At 41.0% G+C, this 22,012-nt stretch overlaps 1 protein-coding gene across 3 annotated transcripts in view; it reads left to right on the plus strand.

Annotated features, from left to right (window-relative positions):
* The window catches only part of adgrv1 (adhesion G protein-coupled receptor V1), a 444,323-nt gene that overhangs the window by 94,387 nt on the left and 327,924 nt on the right, over positions 1 to 22,012 (plus strand). For all 3 annotated transcript variants that reach the window (XR_004560688.1, XM_034170035.1, XM_034170036.1), the window contains exons 13-22: positions 7,223 to 7,349; positions 7,478 to 7,663; positions 8,914 to 9,094; positions 9,902 to 10,065; positions 10,189 to 10,312; positions 10,400 to 10,660; positions 14,035 to 14,161; positions 15,685 to 15,908; positions 16,060 to 16,791; positions 20,942 to 21,315. Coding sequence is in view for 2 of the 3 variants with exons in the window: in XM_034170035.1 (XP_034025926.1) it covers positions 7,223 to 7,349; positions 7,478 to 7,663; positions 8,914 to 9,094; positions 9,902 to 10,065; positions 10,189 to 10,312; positions 10,400 to 10,660; positions 14,035 to 14,161; positions 15,685 to 15,908; positions 16,060 to 16,791; positions 20,942 to 21,315 (2,500 nt within the window). In the remaining variant the exon portion in view is untranslated. The remainder of the gene's footprint in view (positions 1 to 7,222; positions 7,350 to 7,477; positions 7,664 to 8,913; positions 9,095 to 9,901; positions 10,066 to 10,188; positions 10,313 to 10,399; positions 10,661 to 14,034; positions 14,162 to 15,684; positions 15,909 to 16,059; positions 16,792 to 20,941; positions 21,316 to 22,012) is intronic.

A 22,012-nucleotide genomic window follows, 5' to 3' on the forward strand; every position in this document is an offset into this window, starting at 1 on the left:
TCCAGAGAGGTCTGAAAAAGGCTGTGCACTGACACTCCCATCCAACCTGATGGAGCTTGAGAGGTGCCGCCAAGAAGAATGGGTAAAACCTCTCAAAGATAGGTGCACCAAGCTTGTGGCATCATATTCAAGAAGACTTGAGGCTGTAATTGCTGCCAAATGTGCATCAACAAAGTACCGAAGAAAGGGTGTCAATACTTATGTACATAGGTGTCAGGCCATTTCCCCCTGGCCTTTTCCCCTCCAGTCATTTCCCCCTGGGGAAGCAGAGCTGTAAGAGTGCCTTTACCACTTGGCCCAGTACCATTGCAGGCGGAAGGGCTCTAGGAGAAATATGCTACTGACGCTGAGCTCTCCCTTGCAACCAGGATGTTACTTGCTCTGGCCTTTGTTCTACCAGAATATGTGGTCACTTCATTTGAGCTGGTTCAGGATGGACTGCCTGAGGGGCACCAGCCTGTGGTCAGCTACTTTGAGAACACCTTCACTGGTCGCCCAAGTAGGAGAAAACACTGGGGTCCAGTTTTTCACATCACTATCTGGAATGTATCAGCCAGAATACAGGAAGGGTTGCTACGCACAAACAACAGCGTGGAAGGCTGGCACTGCTGCATGACTGCTAGTGTTGGCAGTCACCACCGGAATGTCTGGGTGTTCTTGGATATACTGAAGCAGGAACAAGCAATGAACAATCGTTATCCAGCAGTTGTGAGCCACACCACAACACCAAGTGTACTGGGACACCACCCGCAGAATTCAAACCATTGCACCAAATGGACTTGGACTTGGACTTCAATTGTGGTATTGACGACAATTTGTAGCTATAAACAATGTCCTAAAAAAACCTAATATGTTGCATTTTTTAAAAGACTGATTGATACAACAACACTTGCCAAATTATCAAATAGTAATGTAATTTTTTAATGCTTGTTTTGGAAGTATTTAGTTATTACAAATAAAGTCCCAGTAAAACAGGAACATGTTTTGTTTATATTTGCTGTCATATGTACAGTTTGAAAGGTAAATACAATGTAGTACAAAAGAAAAACATGCACAGGAGTGGAAAAGGACAAGGTGGTGGGAGGAATGATCAGGGCTGGGGGGGGGGGGGGGGGGGACCAGCAGGGAAATAACCTAGGGGGTAAATGACCAGGGGGACATGGCCAGGGGCGGGGGGGATTCCCTATAATCATGTGCATGTGATTTCTTAGTTTTTATTTTTAATAAACAAAATTTTTTTAAAATCCTGTTGTCATTATGGGGTGGGGTGTTGTGAGAATAATTTTGAATGACAAAACTGAAAGGATTGGACCACATAACAAAATGTGGAAAATGCGAAGCACCTTGAATACTTTCCGGATGCACTGTATAGTACTACAATTTCCTTGATGCCTAGTCGCGCAGGTTCTGTTGATACATACAGGTGTTGTGCATTCAGGCTAATCAACTGATGTTCTCCCATGTCCTTGTGTTGTTGCACTCACTTGCCTGTTTATGCCTGAATAAGTAAGCCTTTGGCCAGACTCCCTGAAAGTGGGTGTATCCCTACCACTCAAGGTGGCAAAGCATTTTGACATGGGATTTTGGTCATCTATTTATAGGGACTTGAAAAATGAATGATAGCCATCCCAGGATGATAGCTGTAGCCTGTGTAGGTGAATGAAGTTTTACACAAGAGTCAAAATTTAAAAATGTTCCAATCATATAGAAAAATATATTACATTATTATTATTATTATTATTATTATTACTATTATTATTATTATTATTATTATTATTATTATTATTGTTGTTGTTGTTGTTGTTGTGATCATAGGGATTCCAACAAGGTATAGTTTGAACTAACTATGACTGAATGTTATGGAGTTATTGGGTAAAAACTGCATAATTGATGACAAAGGTCAATTTTAGTTTTTACACCTGTTAAAAGTTGAAGTTGGTCCAATTTTGGTTGGTTAATAGGGCTCTAAAAAGGGCAGGGGTGGTGGCCAAGTGGTTAATGCGCTTGGTTTCAGTGCAGAAGGTTCCGGGTTCAAATCCCACCCCTGCCACATTTCTCCATGTAATGTGGAGTTGCAATTCAACATGCAGATACACCCTGGATTTGCTGTGGTGACCCCGAAGGCAAACAAGGGAGCAGCCGAAGGGACTTACTAATAGGGCTCTAAAAAGGAATTGTTTGTACCATCTGTCATGCTTAGTTATCGTAATATGTGGTAATATATGCCATATTATAGAATTCATTGGACATTGACGTTATTTGACAATTACTTTGGAGACCAAACATTCAACAGTCGAAACAATTCCATTTATTATTGTGACCTACAGACTAAAGGTCTCTGACCAAAAGCTTGCATAACTGTTTTTTCACAAATTTAAGTGTGTGGATGCTCTTTTTTTCTGTTTTTTGTGTGACTGGTAAAAGTTATAGTTAACCAACATAACAGATGTGCATATTCTTTTATGTTAGCTCTACAGTGTAATACTAAAACATTTGTGGTGTTTGTGGTGTGCTGTAATTTAAATCTGTGTATTTGTGGTGGGATGGTGAGTGGTGGAGAGCTCCATCTGTCTATTTTTTGATGAGAAACTGCTCTCCTGCAGAGTGGAGACTGCACGCTTTATCGTGTACTTTGGGTAAGTGGAGAGTGAAGTGACCCTGGGTCTTTTGTGTGGCATGAATCAGGACTTTGTGTTTCACAGAAGGACCTACTTGAGGATTTCTGGGGTCTTTGGTTCTGGTGAGGCTGAGGGGGATTCCGGTTGAGTAGGGGCATCTACAGTGGTGTACGTAAAAAAAAAAAAAAAAAAAAAAAAAGGAAGCCAAAGAAGTTCTGAGGCGTAAATAGACACACATTTTGTTTGTTTAGCTCTGATTTAACTCTCTTTCATTATGTAGCCTTTTAGAGAGGTGCATGTTTGCGTGCAGTGTTTTGGCTCTGACTGTTTGTTTGCAGTGTTTAACTCTGTATGGTCTTTGTCTCTACCCCTTATGTGATGATGTCTTGGCTCCAACTTTCTCACCCCTGTGGAGCAATGGAGAGGCGGGGATGGTTTGATTGACACTGTTAATAAATCCGGTCTAAACAGCGGGGACTCAGTATATGGAACAACAAAGAATGACCATCACACAATGAAAGGAATGCTTGAGAAAGTTTAGATTCAAGTAGTGCTGTTCTGACATTTAATGCTGCCTGATCATGAAAAACAAAGCACTCACAAAAAAAATGTCAGTAGCATTCATCTTTACACATCTACATGATGTATGACCGATGAAGTCTACGAAAATTGTTGGCCTACAGCAGGGGTGGGCAACGAGGGCCAAGACAGTGCAGGTTTTCCTTGCAACCAGTCACCTCAGCAGGTGGGTGCTGATGAGCTTCTCCTCTGAACATAAACACCTGATAGTCAATGAAATCACCTGCTGAGGTGATTGGTAGAAAGGAAAACCTGCAGTGTTTTGGCCCTTCATGGCACATGATTGCCCACCCCTGGCCTACAGTATAATAAAACACTAGTCTCCCCACTGACTTATTTTTGCAAACCAAGTAAAAACATTGTAACTATCGCTAACTTTACCATTGACAACTGATAGAGTAGACCTTTGTCCGTGTCACCGTACCTGTCCAGCAGTTATCCAGCAAAACGTTTCGAGGAAATACAGCAGGTAAAATACGTATTTGTCACCATTTTTCTCAGTAAATATATTTCTAAATGTCCTATTGACATGAAATTTTCGCCATATGTCATTAACAACCCAGGTAATACACACCCATAATGAAACCAAAACAAACATTTACGTCATGTGCAATAATAATGTGAAATGACACAAGAAAAAGTATTGAACACATGAAGAAAGGGAGGTGCAAAAAGGCATGGAAAGCCAAGACACCAGCTGAAATCTATCAATAATTAGAAGCAATCCTGCCCTTTGTCATTGCAAATTCATATCAACTGGTTCAGTTTCATTGCCAAGGTGTCACACAAGAAACATCTCATGATGGGTTAAAGCAAAGCTCTCTCTCAAGATCTTCTCAGTCTTATTGTTGCATAACATACAGATGGGACTGGTTACAAATGGATTTCTAAACTTCTGAAAGTTCCAGTGAGCATTGTGGGGCCATAATCCAGAAGTGGAAAGAACATCATTTCACCATAAACCGACTCCTCGCAAGATTACTGACAGAGGACCGAAAACAATTATCAGAAGAGTTGTCCAAGAGCTAAGAACCACTTGTGGAGAGCAACTGAACAATTGTTTCAAAGAAAACAATAAATAATGCACTCAACCACCATGGCCTGTATGCACACTCACCACACAAGACTCCATTGCTGAAGAAAAAGCATGAAGCGCATTTAAAGCTTGCTGCACATTTAGTCAAGCCTGTGAAATACTGGGATAATATAGTCTGGACAGGTGGGATCAGAATTAAAATCTTTGGATGTTACAGTATAATGCACACCATAAATGGCACTGCACATCAGCCCAAAAACACCACAGAAACAGTGACGTTTGGAGGTGGGAACATCGTGGTGTGAGGCTGTTTTTCTGCATACAACACTTGCAAACTTCAGATAACTGAAGGAAGGATGAATGGAAAAATGTACCTAGACATTCTTCATAAAAATGTACCAGGATGAAGAAGATGAATCGAGGATGGGCATTTCAGCAAGACAGTGATCACAAACACACAGCCAAGGAAACTCTCAATTTCATAGAATTAAAACAAAGCTGCTAGAATGGTCCAGCCAATCAGCTGACTTTATTCCAATAGAAAATGTATGGAAAGAACAAAAGACCAGTGTTCATAGAAAAGATCCACAGAACCTTCAAGATTTGAGGACGGTTTGTGTGGAAGAATGGGCCAAAATCACACCTGAGTGTTCCAGTGAGCACTGTGGGGCCATCTCCTTACTGATGTCAAAATCATATCAGTAAGCGTATTCAATACTTTCCCTCTTGTTATTCCATTTTATTGCACATAACTTTATTTCTGTATTTATTTGTTTTGGTTTCTTTGCATGTGTGGATTAGTTGAGTTTTTACCGACATCTGGTGAAAATTTCATGTCTGTAGGACCTTAATATATATATATATTACTGAGAAAAATTATGACGTGTTCAATATTTATTTTACTTGCTGTATGTTCAGATTAGATGATGAGTTCTTCCCAGCAGAATCTTTGGTCTTCTATTTTTACTAACTGTGTCTGTTGATGTCTTTGTTCTTCAATTTTATGTATTTTTATTTATTAATTTATTGTATTTCCTGACACTGGCTTGTGTTGCCAGGTCTCACATGAAAATAAGCATTTGCAGCTTCAAAAACAGTCCCGATGTTATGTGTCGGACGCAGCCCGGAGAACCGACCAGCGTTTGAAGGACCCAGTATAAAATAAGCAGAGCACGGTACAAAGGATAACAGAGTTTAATAAACATAACAGTGATGTGATGAATATAAAAGTGCGCGGTCTGGCGTGGTGGATTGCGGTGCGCTCCCAGCAGCGCTAACGGTCCGGAGCCAGAACCAGTTCGGACCCAAGGACCCCGCCGACACCCCCCAGGTGGCCGCGACAAACCGAGTCTGTGAATGAAGAAATCATCTTGTGAGTCCACACTCAACACACAGAGAGAACGCTCAAAGGTGTACAAACAGCAAACACTTCCTGGCTTAATTACTAATCAGCTTCCCACCCTGCAGGCATGGAACATCCTGTTCACAAACTCACTGCAGTGGAAGCTAATTAAAATGACTAACATAACAGCTCAATACAATAAGGTGTGAGGGACACCACATTTACTGACTGTATAAATGTTAGTCACAAAATCTAACGTACCTCAGGAAGTGTGCTGACGAGCGTGAGACCTCACCCCCTCCTCCTTCACAGACCATGCATCAAACCTGGACGTTCTCTGCATCCACTGATGATGAGATGGCTCTTGAGACGATGATCTCACCCGTCTGGTCACAAGGTCGAGTCTCTGGCAAATACACACTGTGTACTCCAGACTTAAATGCTACCATGTTCCAATCCGTGTAGATGCACCACAGCTGTGAGTCCTGACGAGCCGCAGGTGATCAGGGTGAGGTCCTGATATCTCAGCCACACAGCCACTCAGTCCCAAATGCGCACCACCTGGAAGGAAAACCAAAAGACAGAAACAAAAGACAAACAAAAGCCAGCCAGGCACGCCAGTCACAACACCCGATATAATTAAAGCTTGTTATGGCCTCATTGTTAACATGTTGAGAATATATTAAAACAAAATCACTGGGTGAGTGAATTACATCATAACACTGTTGTTAATTAATGTGAAGCTCGGAACATACGTCAATGCCATGCATTTATTCAATTATCCATTTCCTGCCACTTATCTGGGTTTGGGTCATGGGGGCAGGAGACCAAGCAGCTCATCCCACATGCCCTATCCTGGGCCAATTCTTCTAACTCTTCCTGGGGAGCACAAGGTGTTCCCAAGCCAGCTGGGAAGTATAATTCCTCCACTATGTCCTGAGTCTTCCCCGGGGCCTCCTCCTAGCTGAACATGCCCGGAAGACCTGCCTAGGGAGATGACCTCACCACGTGCCCGAACCACCTCAGTGGACTCCTTTTGATGAGACAAAATTTCTTGTATAATTTCCTGTATTGTCTACTGTGTCAGTAGTAGTAGTAGATTTTCGCTGTATGTCAGACACGTCTCAGTCAGCGTCTGTCATATAGGGTCACAATCCAAGTGAATCGGTATTCCAATTCATTGTAATTCAAAAATGCACAAAGTTTCAACCTTGCTCGCATTTTGTGTTTTGAAGTGACTTGTGTGATGATTTTGTGCTGTGTAAATAATTGAATAAATGAAAATTGAATTGGAATTTGAGTGAATCAGAAGAAAAATGCATGGCTCGATTCATGCAAACATATACTGGATAACGAGAAAAAAAGTCAGGAATCTTTGAGTAGATATTAAGGTGTGTTCCTGTGAGCCATATCCACATAACTCTCTGAAAAATATTGAGTTGACCTTGAAATGGAAGCTGTTGAAGTTTTGAGCTGCAGAAGTGTGGGAGAAAATTTTTTGTCAACCTTTGTTTTTTGTAATTATAGTCCATTTGGGGAACTGGTGGATTCATACAGGCCAGTGAGTGCCCTTCTTTTGTGCTTAACGCTGAGCAGTAGCTCCTGTGATGTTGAAATGTGTGTGTTCTACATGTGTGCTTGTTCTAGGAGTAATGTTGAGAACCAGATACTGAAAGCTGGCTTCACCAGCAGAGTGATTGTCATCATGGAGAACGATGATCCTGGAGGAGTCTTTGAGTTCTCCCCATTCGCCCGAGGTCCATGGGTCATTAATGTGAGTCTGACACAGCAACGAAATCTGTATGATACTTATCTAAGTTTGTGTTGTGTATATGTGGTAATTGCACCATCTGTAGTTTTGCTCATGCGTTGTCTGTAAAACGTTAAACTTATTATATGCAGGAGGGTGAGGCAGTAGAGCTTCATGTAGTCAGAGCCCAGGGACAGCTGCTATATCAGCTGGTTCGCTACTCCGTCGTGCCTTCAGGCAGCAGTGAATTCTACGGTGCTACAGGAATCCTGGAGTTTAAACCAGGGGAGAGGGAGGTGGTGGTGGCCCTGGTGGCAAGGCCTGATGGGGTGCCTGAGGTAAGAATGTAGCATTTCAGAGTTTTTTTTTTAAAATCATACCCATTTTGGTCCATGCAAACTGTTTTTTTCTAATATAAGATAAGATAAGATCAACTTTATTGATCTCACAGAGGAGAAATTCATGTGTTACATCAGCTTTTAAAAAACACACAAGATGGGTGCAAGTAGAGGAAAATGTTCATCAAACAGCGTGTGCAAGGATAAGCAATAATAATAATACTTGTAACAGTACAGGACATAAGAAAATGAGGTAGAAATAGAGATAGAATATGTATGCATGTGTATACACACACACACACACACACACACACACATATATATATATATATATATATATATATATATATATATATATATATATATATATATATATATATATACACACACACACACACACATACATACATGCATACATATATATGTATATATATGTATATACATACATATACGCATACACACATGCACACGCATAATAAACATAAGTTTGCATAAGTGTTACATAAACTAGGTAAAAGCATTCATGAGCGTAAAAAGTCAATCTGACATTTGACCCCAGTGATCTTGATCTTCACATAAAAGACTGACTTGTGACATACCTTACCAGAGTAATTGTCCACTTACGTGTGCCACATTTGGTGCAAATGGGTTGAAAATCAAATTCTTTGACCTTGACCTTTGCTAAACTGAATTTTTGAAGGCTGTACCAAGTTTGGTAGGATTGGGCAAAAGGACCTGGGAAGAGTAAGACCTCAAACTGACAGGGCCCAATGACAACAATCCCATATTGTTGCACACCCTTATGATGTGTTTGCAGGAAGAATGGGACAAAATAACAACTGAAATGAATGGATGGATATTAACAAATGAAATGAAGCTGGCTGCATAAAACGTGAAATATCAGGTTCATAATGTCTGCAGTGAAATAGAGTAAATGAAGTAAATGTGTGGATTTTTCTAGTTCGGGGTTGTACAATAAACACATTATTAATATAGGGGAGGTGATGGTCTAGTGGCGTTGGGCTTGAGACCAGAAGATCCTCGGTTCAAATCCCAGCCTGACTGGAAAATCACTAAGGGCCCTTGGGCAAGGTCTTTAATCCCCTATTGCTCCCGGTGTGTAGTGAGCGCCTTGTATGGCAGCACCCTGACATCGGGATGAATGTGAGGCATTATTGTAAAGCGCCACTATATAAATGCAGTCCATTTACCATTTAATATATTTTGCATGTGTCTTTGTTTGTATACAGCTGGACGAGACTTTCTCTGTGGTACTTAGCAGCCACAGCACCCCACCCAGTCGTCTAGGCAACCACAGGGAGGTCAACATCACAGTCCAAAAGAACGACGACCCCTTTGGTGTTATTGAGTTTGTTCGATCGGGACTGAGAGAGGCTATCAATGAGAGCAAAGGAAACAAGGTGCACTGGGGTACGTTGGTGTAGCTGTCCTACAGCTCCTATGGTTCTCAAACCACCAGTCCCATCCATGTTCTACACAAATGTGATTCACTAAATCAGGTGCATTCATCTGGTGTGCATGTGGGTGGGGAATGTGTTTGTTTGTCTATATGTGGCCCTGAGACATACTGGCATCCTGTCCAGGGTGTACCCCACCTCATGCCCTGAGACTGCTGAGATAGGCTCCAGCCCCCTGGAGTAAATGGTTGAAGATCAGTGAGTGAGTGAGTTGCAATGGATGCTTAAGGCTTGTTTTTAAGTTCACGTTACTGCAGAGTGCTAAGAGTGCCACATTTGTTTTGTTGCATATCAGGCAGTTTCCTGGCTGAGCTTAAACACTGATCAAAGACAGAAAAGAAGGTGTGAAGATTATCCAGCCAATGTCCAGAAAACATTCTGTATTGTCTTTTTGGTTTGTGTCTGAACAAATTTTCTGAGAGAGAGATATTGAAAAACAAACATGAAAGGGACAGGACTTTATAAAGTACTGGAGTTTCTTTTTGCTCCATTTTAAACAGTTTCAGAACAAAGTTGCTCTACAGCACACTACAGTGCTGGTGCAGACCTTCATGGTGATTAGGAAGGAACATTATGAATTGTGGATTTCCAGGACAAACCTTCCAAACCTTTATGTGAGCTATCTGGAAAATGACAGTCTTATCTGTGATTGAATTGGAGACCTGTCAAAAAAAAGGGGTCATATTATGAAAGGTTTCCAGCCTCATAATAAGAATTGTCTAATAATAGAAGCTCTCTGTTTATTGTGACTCTCACACAGCGGTGTACCCTGTGGTGAGGAACAGAGGTCACTTTGGAGAGGTGTCAGTCTCCTGGGCCATGGAGCCCTTGCTGTCCGGGGATGTCAGCCCGATCCAGGGGAATGTCACATTTGGGGAAGGGGAATATCTGAAAAATCTCTCCGTATTCTCCCTTCCTGATGAGGGTAAGCACATAACCTAGACTTTGACCCAGCCCCCACCCACCCAAAGGTATACTGATTCTGTGTTTGAGTTTCATTAGCTTGCATGTACTTTAACTGATCTGTAATTTCATCTAAAATTTAAGATCCCAGAGGACACGGAGAATTTCACCATCACACTCTTAAATGCAACAGGTGGAGCAAGACTGGGAAACGTGCTCAGTGCCACATTACAGATTACCAAGAATGACCACCCCATTTACTTTGCTGGTAAAGCGTGAACTTTGTAAGACTCAAGGTAATATCGTAATATATTACAGCCACAACTATTCACACTTCCTCTGTTGCTCTCCTCAGAACCCGTGCTTGTGCGACTTCAGGAAGGGACTGTGGCTAATTTTACTGTTCTTAGGGCAGGTCGGGCAGACTTTGTTGCCACAGTGATGTACCGAGTTGAGTACGGAGACACCTCCCCAGGTGACTTCACCTTCCTGAGTAACGACAGTTTGCTGTTGTTTGGTTTGGGTGAATGGATGAAGAACATCTCTATAGCCCTGGAAGATGACAATATACCAGAGACAGATGAACCTTTTTACATTGTTCTTTACAATGCCACAGGTGAGTACTACATTACTTTAGTCTATAGTGCTGATGCTGGGTACAGTGCTGTGTGAGGGCAGTTCAAGCCAGAATTTATTTTTCAAGTGGTCTCTTGTGACAGAATTTGTGGCTTCGGGATAAATCATGATCGACAAAACATGAATAATCATATTTATTTGCTGCAGATCTGGGATAATTAGGTAAAACTGGACAGGCACTGCAGAATTTTGGATCTACCATTGTCTGAGTGGGAACCTCTTTCTGATCCGCCTCTATAATATGAAACCCATAAAAAGCATGTCATACTCTTCAGCAGAAGCCAGTTTTTGAGATGTTAACAAAGACATTTTAGCTTTTTGGAAAAGTTTGGAAAAATGTGGTAGTACTATGTAATGGGAATTGAACACACTCGGGTGCATTGTAAGTGGACATAAAATAGTAGGTAATACAGATTTTGCTTCCTATTTAAAAAATCAGGCCTGATTTCTTCAATTTTTAAATCAGGAAGGAATTGAGTTCAAACTCGACCATGGGAGAATGCCCTTATACGCTTACATAGCTACACTGACTCATATATAGATACTGTATGTTTCCCCAATACATGAACATGAATCCATGTCACAGTGTGTATATATGAGTGAAAATGTGTGTCAGGCAGAATAGATGTGCATGTAAGGTCAGGTTTGGAACCACGCACTTTTGCAGTACAACACTGCACCAACCACACTACAGAAGTGGGTGCTGGATGGCACCCACCCAGACAGAAAAACAATGCATCCCCACCTCTGGAAAGTAATTGCCTTTATGGTGCAACCAGGTGAAATATGGGCATCCCCTTGACTTTCTCCAACCACTGGGGTCCTCAGCACAGAGGCACCTGTGTCTGGTCATGCACAGAGAAATGCGCCACATGTTAAAAATGTCAAAGCTGACACTCCCTCACATTGCAAGTGATACTTCTCAACTGAATTTCCCGAAGTTAACTCTCATTCCAGTGATATCCAAGGATCCAGCAAAGACATCTAGTTCAAAAGACATCCAGTTGTTGTCTTGTGCGACTGGATTACATAGAGAATGAATGAACACTATTTGAAATTGCTATTTTTTTCCCCTGGGAATCATTAGCCTAAATAAAAGGAAAGAGAAATGCCGTAAATGGGCTCTTGAGACGGCTAATAACTAGGCCATGGGCTACTGGGGTTCCCTGGTGAATAAACTGGGACTCAATTTCTCTTACCAGCATTTTTATTGACGTACCATGAAAAAACATTTTTCACACTTGACTCTAACCATAGAAAGCCGACTTCATTAATTGTTTAACAAAGCCAACAATTTCCGCTTACATGATACTTATTGTACACCTAAAGAAAGCTTATCATTTCAGGAATCAGACAATGGTACATGGTGTGTATTTTCTCTAATGCATGTGGTGTCGTATGAACACAAAGTGATGTACCCTTTAGAAACATTTTTGTTTTCTAACAGATGATAAAATGTTTGATATTGGGATAGATATCTTGGCATACTGGTAGAAAATCAACATGGCCCATGACCAAACCTTCAGCATCTGTGGGCCTAGGTAGCTCCTGGTCCCCTGAATGTATTTATCATTTTTTTGGATGCTACTGGGCTTTATCCTGCGGACATACTTTTCATATTATCTTTCACTATTTGGAGAGATTTTTGTATTTGTGTTTACCACCTTTTATTGTTGAAATCTGCAGAGTGCAGGTCAGATCCTGATGTCTGATGCCTTCTTTTGAAAGCACTGACATATGTATATATGACTGTTATTAACACAATTGGGTGTGTGAGGTAAAATGTGTATATGTGAGAGGGACATACTGTACTGTATATGTCCGCAAGAATCGAATATTTAATTATAGCTTGCAGTGCTCTTCAGAGTAGTGATTGTATTCTTTCAACACACGTTTATCTCTTGGGAGAAAGAAAACAATGTTATATCCACTCCAGAGGAAGATTAAAAACTTGTCTTCCCTTAACGCAGTGGTCTTTATGTCAGTAGAAGTCTAGCTAAGTTATGTGGCGTTGTCTATGGTAACGGCTGAAACTCTCCTAATCCCAACACTGTGTGTCTGGGATGAGAATGAAAGACTGGTGAGCCCTAACAGAACCTTAATTACCAGACTCCAGACTCAACACAAAGACTGACCACTTCACTGGCCTCTTTCTGTTTGCTGATTGATGTGGAGGAGAGAAAGGTCTACCCTCTGGTTTATGCCAAAGGATTGTCCTTTATATGTGGATTGTGTTAAAAGTCAATATCCTGCATGTTAGAAGTCAGTCAAACTCACACTGAGACCTTGACATCTTTAATGATGAGCAGATTTGCATGCTAATTACCCCATCCTTGTATTCTGGCCATTTGAATTATGTCCCTGTCGTTTGTTTACCATCTGTCTGTTTACTTTTAATTTGTACAGGATGTGATTCGGTGATGCTTTGGCTTCATATTTGTGTACTCTCATGCCAAAATTTTGGAAAATCTTTATTTTGAGACCTTTGTTTTTTAATAAATAAGTAACCCAATTACCTTTGTGGCTTGGTTGCCATAGTTACAGGGTACTGTGTTAATGAGAACAGCTTCCCTCATTGCATGATGTTAACCATGCCAATACAAACGTGGTCATCGCACCGTGTCCGTCTCACTCTCACCGGTCTGTCTGTATTCTTCATAAACCCACCAGTTCTGGTTGAAACATGATCAAGGCTGCTTCCTGTCTGGACATTTGATTCCATTTAAAGTAGCTGCACAGTTTTAATTAAAAGCATATTTAACTTCATCTGTGTGTTTAATCAGTATGTTTATTTTCAACTATTGTTGTAGAAATTAGATTTTGGTTGTGTTAGAGAAAAACCAATCAAGATAGAAAGTGGTCCAAAATCAAACAAGCTGATCAGAGCTTTTGGAGGTTGTTTGTGTGTGTGTGTGTGTGTGGTGTGTGTGTGTGTGTGTGTGTGTGTGTGTGTGTGTTGTGTGTGTGTGTGTGTGTGTGTGTGTGTGTGTGTGTGTGTGTGTGTGTTACATTGTTTTTTTTTTTTTGTAGATCTGGCTCAATTAGGGCTCAATTATGAACAAAAAATGTTTTGCAATGGTCAAAATGGTCACATAATTATATTTTTGTGCCATCCACCCAGGCTGACACACACACACACACCAAAAAATACATTCATTTTTGTCATACTATCCTTCCTTTACTGGGTTTTGGTGGGAAAACATGATTGGACACCATGAACATTACAATTGAATGTAACGTTAAAAGAGATCATGTTTGTTTGTTTTTTTGGGGGGACCTGACTGAGAAGATTGTGATGATGTTATCATAATATGTCATTCCTAGCCAAGCCTTATTGTGTGTACTCCTCCACAGGTGATACTGTTGTTTATGGAGCAGAAACAGCCACTGTTGTGATTGAAGCCAATGATGATGCCAATGGGATTTTCTCCCTTGAACCCATAGAGAAAGCTGTTACAGAGGGCAGGACCAATACAGTCAAGTAAGAAGCATTTCTTTAATGGATTTTTATTTACATGTAAAGCCAGTCTACCACTGCAGATTTTTGGCATAGATTTCCTTCTTAATTCCAAAAATGAGAAAATCAACTGTTGAATATATATTATATTTCCAGAGGAGATTTAAAAAGGTCAGCGAATGATGAGTCTGCACACACATTCAGTAACTGGTCCTGCCACCTGCCAATACAGTGAAAGTGTCCACAGCTACCTAAAAATAAATAATTTTTTTAAAAAATAATTTTTACTTTATACTGTAGCCTGCCATCAAAAATCCTAGCAGCCAAATCCATGTTCAAGCAGATATGATTGATTTCATGAGGCACTGACAAAATAATAACAGCAGCCAGTCTGTTCTGTGCATGCTGGATTCCCTCGGCTCTCAGAAGCTAAGCAGAGAAGGGCCTGATTAATACTTGCCTAGGAGACTGCTTGAGAGGGCCAGGGCCTGTGCATGTTTCTCCATGTAGGACTAGAGTTGCATGAGGAAGAGCATCTGGTGTAAAACTTGTGAATCCCGATGTAGATCTGGACTGGATCCGCTGTAACGACACAACAAAAACTGAAGGCAGCTGGAAGACAAACAACAATTGACAAAATGCTTCCAGTGCTATCTGCTAAAATAAAGTAGATGTATGGTGTGTGCTGTCTGGTACCGGTTCAGTGTGCGAGAGTGAAGTGGGTCAGAGCGAGAGATAAGTTGATACTCCAGTTTCTTACCATATGTTGCCCTGTGCTTTTCCAGCCACAGTCCATCCTCTTGGCTCCACACCGTGCTCGAGCTGTGCTTGATCTGTGCTCATTTCACTCAAATGCCCTAACTTTGCCCTGACTTTGACTCAGATGCCCTGACGTGATCCAAAACAGTGTATTCATGGTTTTAGATCATGATGTCTTTCCACATCACAAATGATTTGAACATGTTTGAAACTTCCCCTTAACTCAAAATGACCTACAGCACCACTTTCACCCCATATTAATACCTATCACACCCCATGTCAAATCCCTATTGGGATGTTTGCGCCACAAACGTAGCCAGTCGTATGTCAAAAATCTGCAATAGGAGACTGGCTTAACATTATAATTTAGAAATATTTGTGTTTTTATACCATTTGACATTTTGACAATATCGGTATAGCAACTCTCCTAGTGGCTCACCTCAACCCAGTCTCACGGATTGTCGTGATTCAGCAGCACGAAATATACATTAATTTATTGGTTCATCATATTGTCACGCAAAATGCAAAATTTTCATCATGGGGGCACAAATTCATTGTAATTCATTCCGTGACGGCTGCATGTAATTAAAAGTGCAGCAGAGGGTCGGGGTGGTTATGGTTAGGGTGAGGGGAAAGAGTAGGGTTAGTAATAGTGAGTAAAAAAAAAAAACCCTGTCACAAAAATTTTAATCATTTTGTGACGGGAGGATGAAAAAAACCATGAGACTGGGCTGCTCCTCTACTCACTGTATTCATTGAGTGTAATTCAGTTTTCTTCTCTGTCCAAGTGTCCTGCGAGTAAGGGGTCATTTTGGAGATGTCACAGTCTTCTGGCAGCTGTATGCCAATGATTCGGTGACTCCCCTGGAGGAGAAGCAGGAGTTTAACAATACCTCTGGGTCAGTTACCTTCACCACAGGGGAGGAGAACAAGCCGATTGTGCTGGAGGCGATCTCAGATAAGCTTCCAGAGTTCAATGAGTTCTTCATCCTGAAGCTGGTTAATATCTCAGGTGACTTGAGAAAACTAAAAACAATCATAACTAATGACTGTTGGCATTGCTGGTTAAGTTAACAAGATGCAGCTCTAAACGTACATATAAGACTGGATGTCATGAATCTCTTTTTTGAAAACCCTGAAGTTCTTTCTGTACTGTCTTTAAGGCGGTTATCCAGGAGGGGGTGGACAGCTGGCTGACACTTCCTTGCATACCTCTGTTTTCATCCCCTTCAATGACGACCCATTTGGTGTCTTTGCCATTGCTGAAAACAACCTGGATCAAGAAGTAGCCGAAGATGTCCTTTCACAGGATGATATGGCTGATGTCACCTCTTTTACCATTCTCCGAGAACAGGGTACCTTTGGTGATGTGCGGGTTGCCTGGGAAATTGTTTCTGGCCGCTTCCCAGAGGGTCTTCCTCAAATGGATGACCTGCTCCTTCAAGCCTCCTTCCCAGGGGAGGTGGAGCTCAGGCCACATGCCAGGAGACACCACTCAGGAACAGATACATGGTTTTTCTCTGGGCTCCCAGGAGCTTATGGAACCATCTCCCCTGAGGATGCACCTGCTGCCCTGGGCAACTTCACTTTCTCTGCCTGGTTTTTGCCTGAATTTAACACTGATGGCTTCATAGTTTCGAAAGGAACCAAGAATGGGACTTTGTTTTATGGAGTTAAGGTCCACACCAATGAATCACATGTCACAGTGATGCTGTACTACACAGCAATAAGATCAAACAATACCCAAGTTGCCCAGACAACTGCTGAGAAGTTTGTGGAGGATAAAGTGTGGCTGCATGTTCTCATTACGGTTGACGATGGGATAATTGAGTTCTTTCTGGATGGGAACCCCATTGGAGGGCTGAAGAGCATCAAAGGAGCGGGCATCACAGATGGTGAGCTGTTTTATCAGATAAAATGTAGTTATACTGCTCTTTAATCAAAGTTGTAGTCCATTCGGTGTTAACATTGTAGTTTTAGACTTTGGGAACATTGTGAAATTGTGATTGTGATATTAGCAAACATATATTTGCATTTATTTCAGTACATTTTGTCATCAAGTTGTCGTGGAGGAACTACATTACTGTACTGAAATGTACTTGAAAGTAACCATCTATCTGCCGCAGCATGTAAAACATGGGTGCCCCCTTGGCATTCTCCAGCCACTGGCATCTTCAACTCTGAGGCACCTGTGTGCTGGATCATGCTGAGAGAAACATGCCACGGGGCCATTATGTCATAGCTGGCTTTCACTCACAATGCAAGTGATATTTCTCATGTGAGTCACCCAAAATAACTGCTTGTTTGACAAATGTTATTCCAGTATGACCCAAGGATCCTCTGAAGAGACCTTGTACCGAAGACAGTCAGTGGTTGCTTTAGGTTTACTGGGTAGGCTAGTGTCTCACTGGGCTGCGACTGGTGGAGAAGAGGCAGAGACAGAAAATCACACAATAACTTTCTCATGTGGAATCTCACTGGACGTGTGTGTATGACGGCCGACTGCTCGGTGAGTCCCGTCCGGAGTGGCTGCGAAAATATGGCCACAAATCCTGAGCAGTCAGCACACATACTGTGCGAGAGACACTGACACAGCACACAGCATACACGCGAAAGATGAGCGGCATTGGCACGGCCTTTGCTGATGCAAGGATTTGCAGGTGAATACCCTGTGGCACTCTCACTGATGTTCATGCCACTGGCATGGCTGAAATGATGACATGATTGTACACACAGTGCTCAGGATGGATGTGGACTATTACATTGTTATTATGTGAAAATTCCCCTGACTTTGAGCAGAAAAAGCACTGAAAAAACAAGAACAAAAAAGTATGAACAACCACTTACGGACTTACAGAATGATGTCCAGGAGTAGAATCGCTGAAAATAAAAGCGAAAATAAAAACGAGAATAAAAACAAGAAATCCAGATCACCTCATCCATGTTCTCCACATAGGTGAAGCCCACTGTCCCTGTGTGCACAAGGGTCCTCGACTGCCCTGCAGTATTAGACTCATGTCCACTGCAGTCCTCAGAAAAATAAATAAATAAATAAGTAAAAAGAGAAAACATAGTAAATCTGGTTTGTGTGGCTCCTCCGTGGTCAGACAGAATGTATCCAGTTTGCATGCACAGCCAGACTGTGCGTTCACAGCTGGGCCATGCATAAAATTTTGTTCCATTAGATGGCACGGAGTACAGGGACGGATGGCAGAGAGTATATGCCACGGACATGAATGAGCGAAGCTCTTCAGCATCTCTCCATGTCTCCCCAACTATGGTCCACTTAACCCCCCACCACATTAAACGTTTTTCTTAATTTGCCTCTTACATGCCTGGAAAGTGCTCGCCATCTCATTTAGGTCCTACAAACTTTATTTTCAGTAAATGGTTCTGGGGAGCATTAGCATGGCTTAAAACATTCATGTCTTATTCTCGACTGCATTGACTTCCCACAAGATCTCCTCTAGTTGTGTGAGATCTCCTCTTTGTCTTTTTTTTAACTGAAACAAACAGAAAGTTACACAAACACTTTACAGAGATTAAACATAACACAACAAAAACTGAAAAACAGGTTAATCTCCTGTGCTGTTGGTCCAGGAAGTGGACCAATAAAATATATTTAATTTATGAACATGGAAAACAGAAATAAATAACCAAATCTCAGCACTTTAAGAGAACAATCAAAATGTGGTGGGTTTTTAAAGAACAAACAATTTTAAACTAACTTTTCCAACTTAATTTAAATAAATGTCAAAATCAATACTACTTGATCATCACTTAATGCTACTTTTTTTTTTTTGGTCAGGGTTACCATAGCAGATCCAAATGTTGATTTGGTATAAATTTTACACTGAGTGCAGTTCATAGTGCATCTCCTAATGTATCCGGAAAATGGGGCACAGGTGGATTCAAACTAGGGACCTTCTCTTTGGGAAGCAAGTATGCTTATCATTTGTGTCTCTGTTGTTCCTATGAAGCCAAACTGTGATTAATTATAATCTTTAAAACACCATATTGTGCAGCTGTACTTTTTTTTTTACATGCATATGAATGCACATGTGCACATACAGGCTGAGGTAGGTCCGCCTGCTCACTGCTCATTGCTCACCATTACTGGGACTCTACAATGCTTGAGTGACCACTTCACCTCAGCGCTGCTGGATATAGTTACTGCTTGGGGGAACTGACCGGCATCTTCTTTTCTTCCTCTTCTTTTTAATAAGTGGAGACTATATCGACAGCCTAAAGTGGACCACAAGCTCCCAGAGGGGCATTTTCTCGATGGCTAACTTCAGTCACAGGAGATGTATACATAATCATCTATCTTGTCGTGTTTTTGTCTGCTACTGGTAACTCAACCCGCACATATAGATTGCTTTGGGTCAGGGCTTTGTACTTGCTCACTGTGGCAGATTTCCTCCATTTGTCCTATTTTGTGAAAAATCTCAGACGTGATGTTTAAGTATGCCAAAGAGTTGGTGGTGGTCCTATTCAAAATGACACGTGGGGCCCCAAAAGCCTCCAACATGTGAGAATTAGGTTAGAAGGCGCTGTTGTTGAAATCATGGCCGTGCTATTTCCTAGTTTAAAAAAGTCATCTATATGACAGTTTTATCTATGTAATTTGCAGAATCATTGACTATAGAATCCCAAATTATTTTTTTAGAGTGGGAGTTTAACAGAGCAAACAAGTCACTTAAAACCAACACAATCCGATGGGGAATTAGGGAATTCCAAACAGAAAACATGTGGTTTCTACAGCTGATGTTAATTACAGAATGGTAGAATTTTTTTGCCATAATCATGCAACATGCAAAATACACCACATTTGAGTTGCAGTCCAGCGGTGAATGAATTACTGTCTAATTTAAATTTCAGTGCACATGTGGATCCATAGATCAAGAAACGTTTTTATTTTTTAAGTAATGTAAACTGTGAAATGTGAAGTACACTGACAATCTAATTAATTCATAGTTTGTTAAATGCCATATCCTTGGATTCTGATAATAGCTATGATTTTTTTTTTTTTTGGGGGGGGGGGGGGGTGGTTGTATTCCAGTGAATCAACAGAAAATTAATTTCCAAACATTCCCATTCCAGTAACAATAAGTAACTGATTTTAATGAGAAGGCACCCAGAGAGCACATACTTCCACCAAGGTCCCATATTACTTAAAACAACTTCTGGATCCTGGATTCACAATATGTTCCAGATCAAACTCAAAGTCCTTCATTTTCTAGAACATTATCCATCTGCTTACCATCCATCAACATCCTCTCACAAATGAGGTAAATGTTGTTACGTACCAAGCATTCTTCTGGATTTTAATTCCAGAATATACTCTTGATCATCTTCCAAGATGAATCCCTTATTTTCTGGAATATTATCTATCTACTCATTGAATATTATTGAAATACGTTCATTACGTTTTGAGCTTGGTTTCAGTGCGGAAGGTTCCCAGTTCAAATCCCACCCCTGCCAACATTTCTCCATGTAATGCGGAGTTGCATCAGGAAGGCCATCCAGCGTAAAACTTTTGCCAAATCAACATGCAGATCCACCTTGGATCTAATGTGGCAACCCCGAATGAAAATAAGGGAGCAGCCAAAGTGACTTACTTTTACTTTTTAAGTTATAGTAAAATATTATCTCCATGGCAGAGGTAATAATTAATTAAACTAATCAAGTATCTTGTTACATGCTCCATTTTGAAATAAATAAAAGCAATACAACAACATTTTATTTCTATGGAGGTTTACTGCCTGGTACATGATAACACAACACAGTAGTTGATGATCACCCAATATTAAGAATTGTTATATAAAAATTAAATTGTAAGAAAATGCCAAACTTTTCTTTTAAATTGCATTTGGGAGTTATTTTAAATAACCTGTCTAGACTCTTGTGACACATAATTCAGCATGAGGGTCTTCCATTCTGCACACAGGAGTTTCAGTATTCTTTAAGCTGTTTTCTTCTGGAGATATAGCAATAATAATAATAACCATACACTTATTTTGTGGGGTGTTATTTCAACTTCAGGACCTGTTTCTGTGTTTATCGGATCCGAACCTGATGGAGGACAGCGTTACACAGGTCTTCTCCAGGACGTTCGCTTGTACCAAAGCAAACTGAACCGCAGTCAGATCCATGAGATTTACAGCCAGCCCGCTAAAGCAGACCTGCGTACCATCTCAGGTTACCTACGGTACCAACAGGAGGAGAGGCAGAAGTCCTTCGTGGTGGAGGTCAGGGATGATGAGGAGGAGGAGGGAGAGGAGGTGTTCTATCTCCAGTTGGTGGCAGTGCACGGCGGGGCACGCCTCCCTGTCCCGAGACCAACTGCTGCTTTGCGAGTCATGAAGAGTGATAACGCAAATGGACTTTTTGGATTCACTGGAGCCTGCATACCTGATGTAAGTCCCAGGATTTAGCTGGTGCCATTAAGTGTGAAATTCTTAGTAATTAATATAGATAACAGTCTTAATGTTCTGAGACACTTTTCTCAAAATCAAGGTTTGAAAGTAGTTTTGGGCTAAATGAAGAATGCTAAACAAATTTGACTTGGGTATACCTTTTCAAAGTGGTGAACATTTTGGTTGGGTTGGGTGAAAATAGGGTTAACCAGGGGGGTCAAAATTAAAAATGGTGCAATGCTATGGAAGAATATACCAAATTACTCATTACATAGAATCCAAAAATGTGTAGTTTGCCCCATTTCCAATCTCTTGTCAAGTCACAATGACTAATTGTGGACAAGTCAATGCACTTCTGTTCACCAACCAAATTTACCTATGATTTTGCTGTTGAATCATATGTTTTACGACATGACAAGTACAAATGAGCTAAAAAAAAATGTCAGCCTTAACCTGGAACATTCACAGTGACTTCCAAAATAAATGTTATGAACTCTTAAGGTTGAGGCTGCTATTTTTGTTTTTGGATGTAGCTAAGCTGAATCTGTCATGTCAGAAAACATGATTAGGCCCCAAAATTGATCAAATTGGAAAATCTTAACAGTATTAGTAAATTTGAACAAAAGTACATTAACCTTTTCTCTGCTCTGGTCATAAAGACGTGACTGAGGAGCAGAGAGAGTGCTTCTTTGAATCT

The sequence above is a fragment of the Thalassophryne amazonica genome, chromosome 5, assembly GCF_902500255.1.
Source record: "Thalassophryne amazonica chromosome 5, fThaAma1.1, whole genome shotgun sequence".
NCBI classification, from domain to species: domain Eukaryota; kingdom Metazoa; phylum Chordata; class Actinopteri; order Batrachoidiformes; family Batrachoididae; genus Thalassophryne; species Thalassophryne amazonica.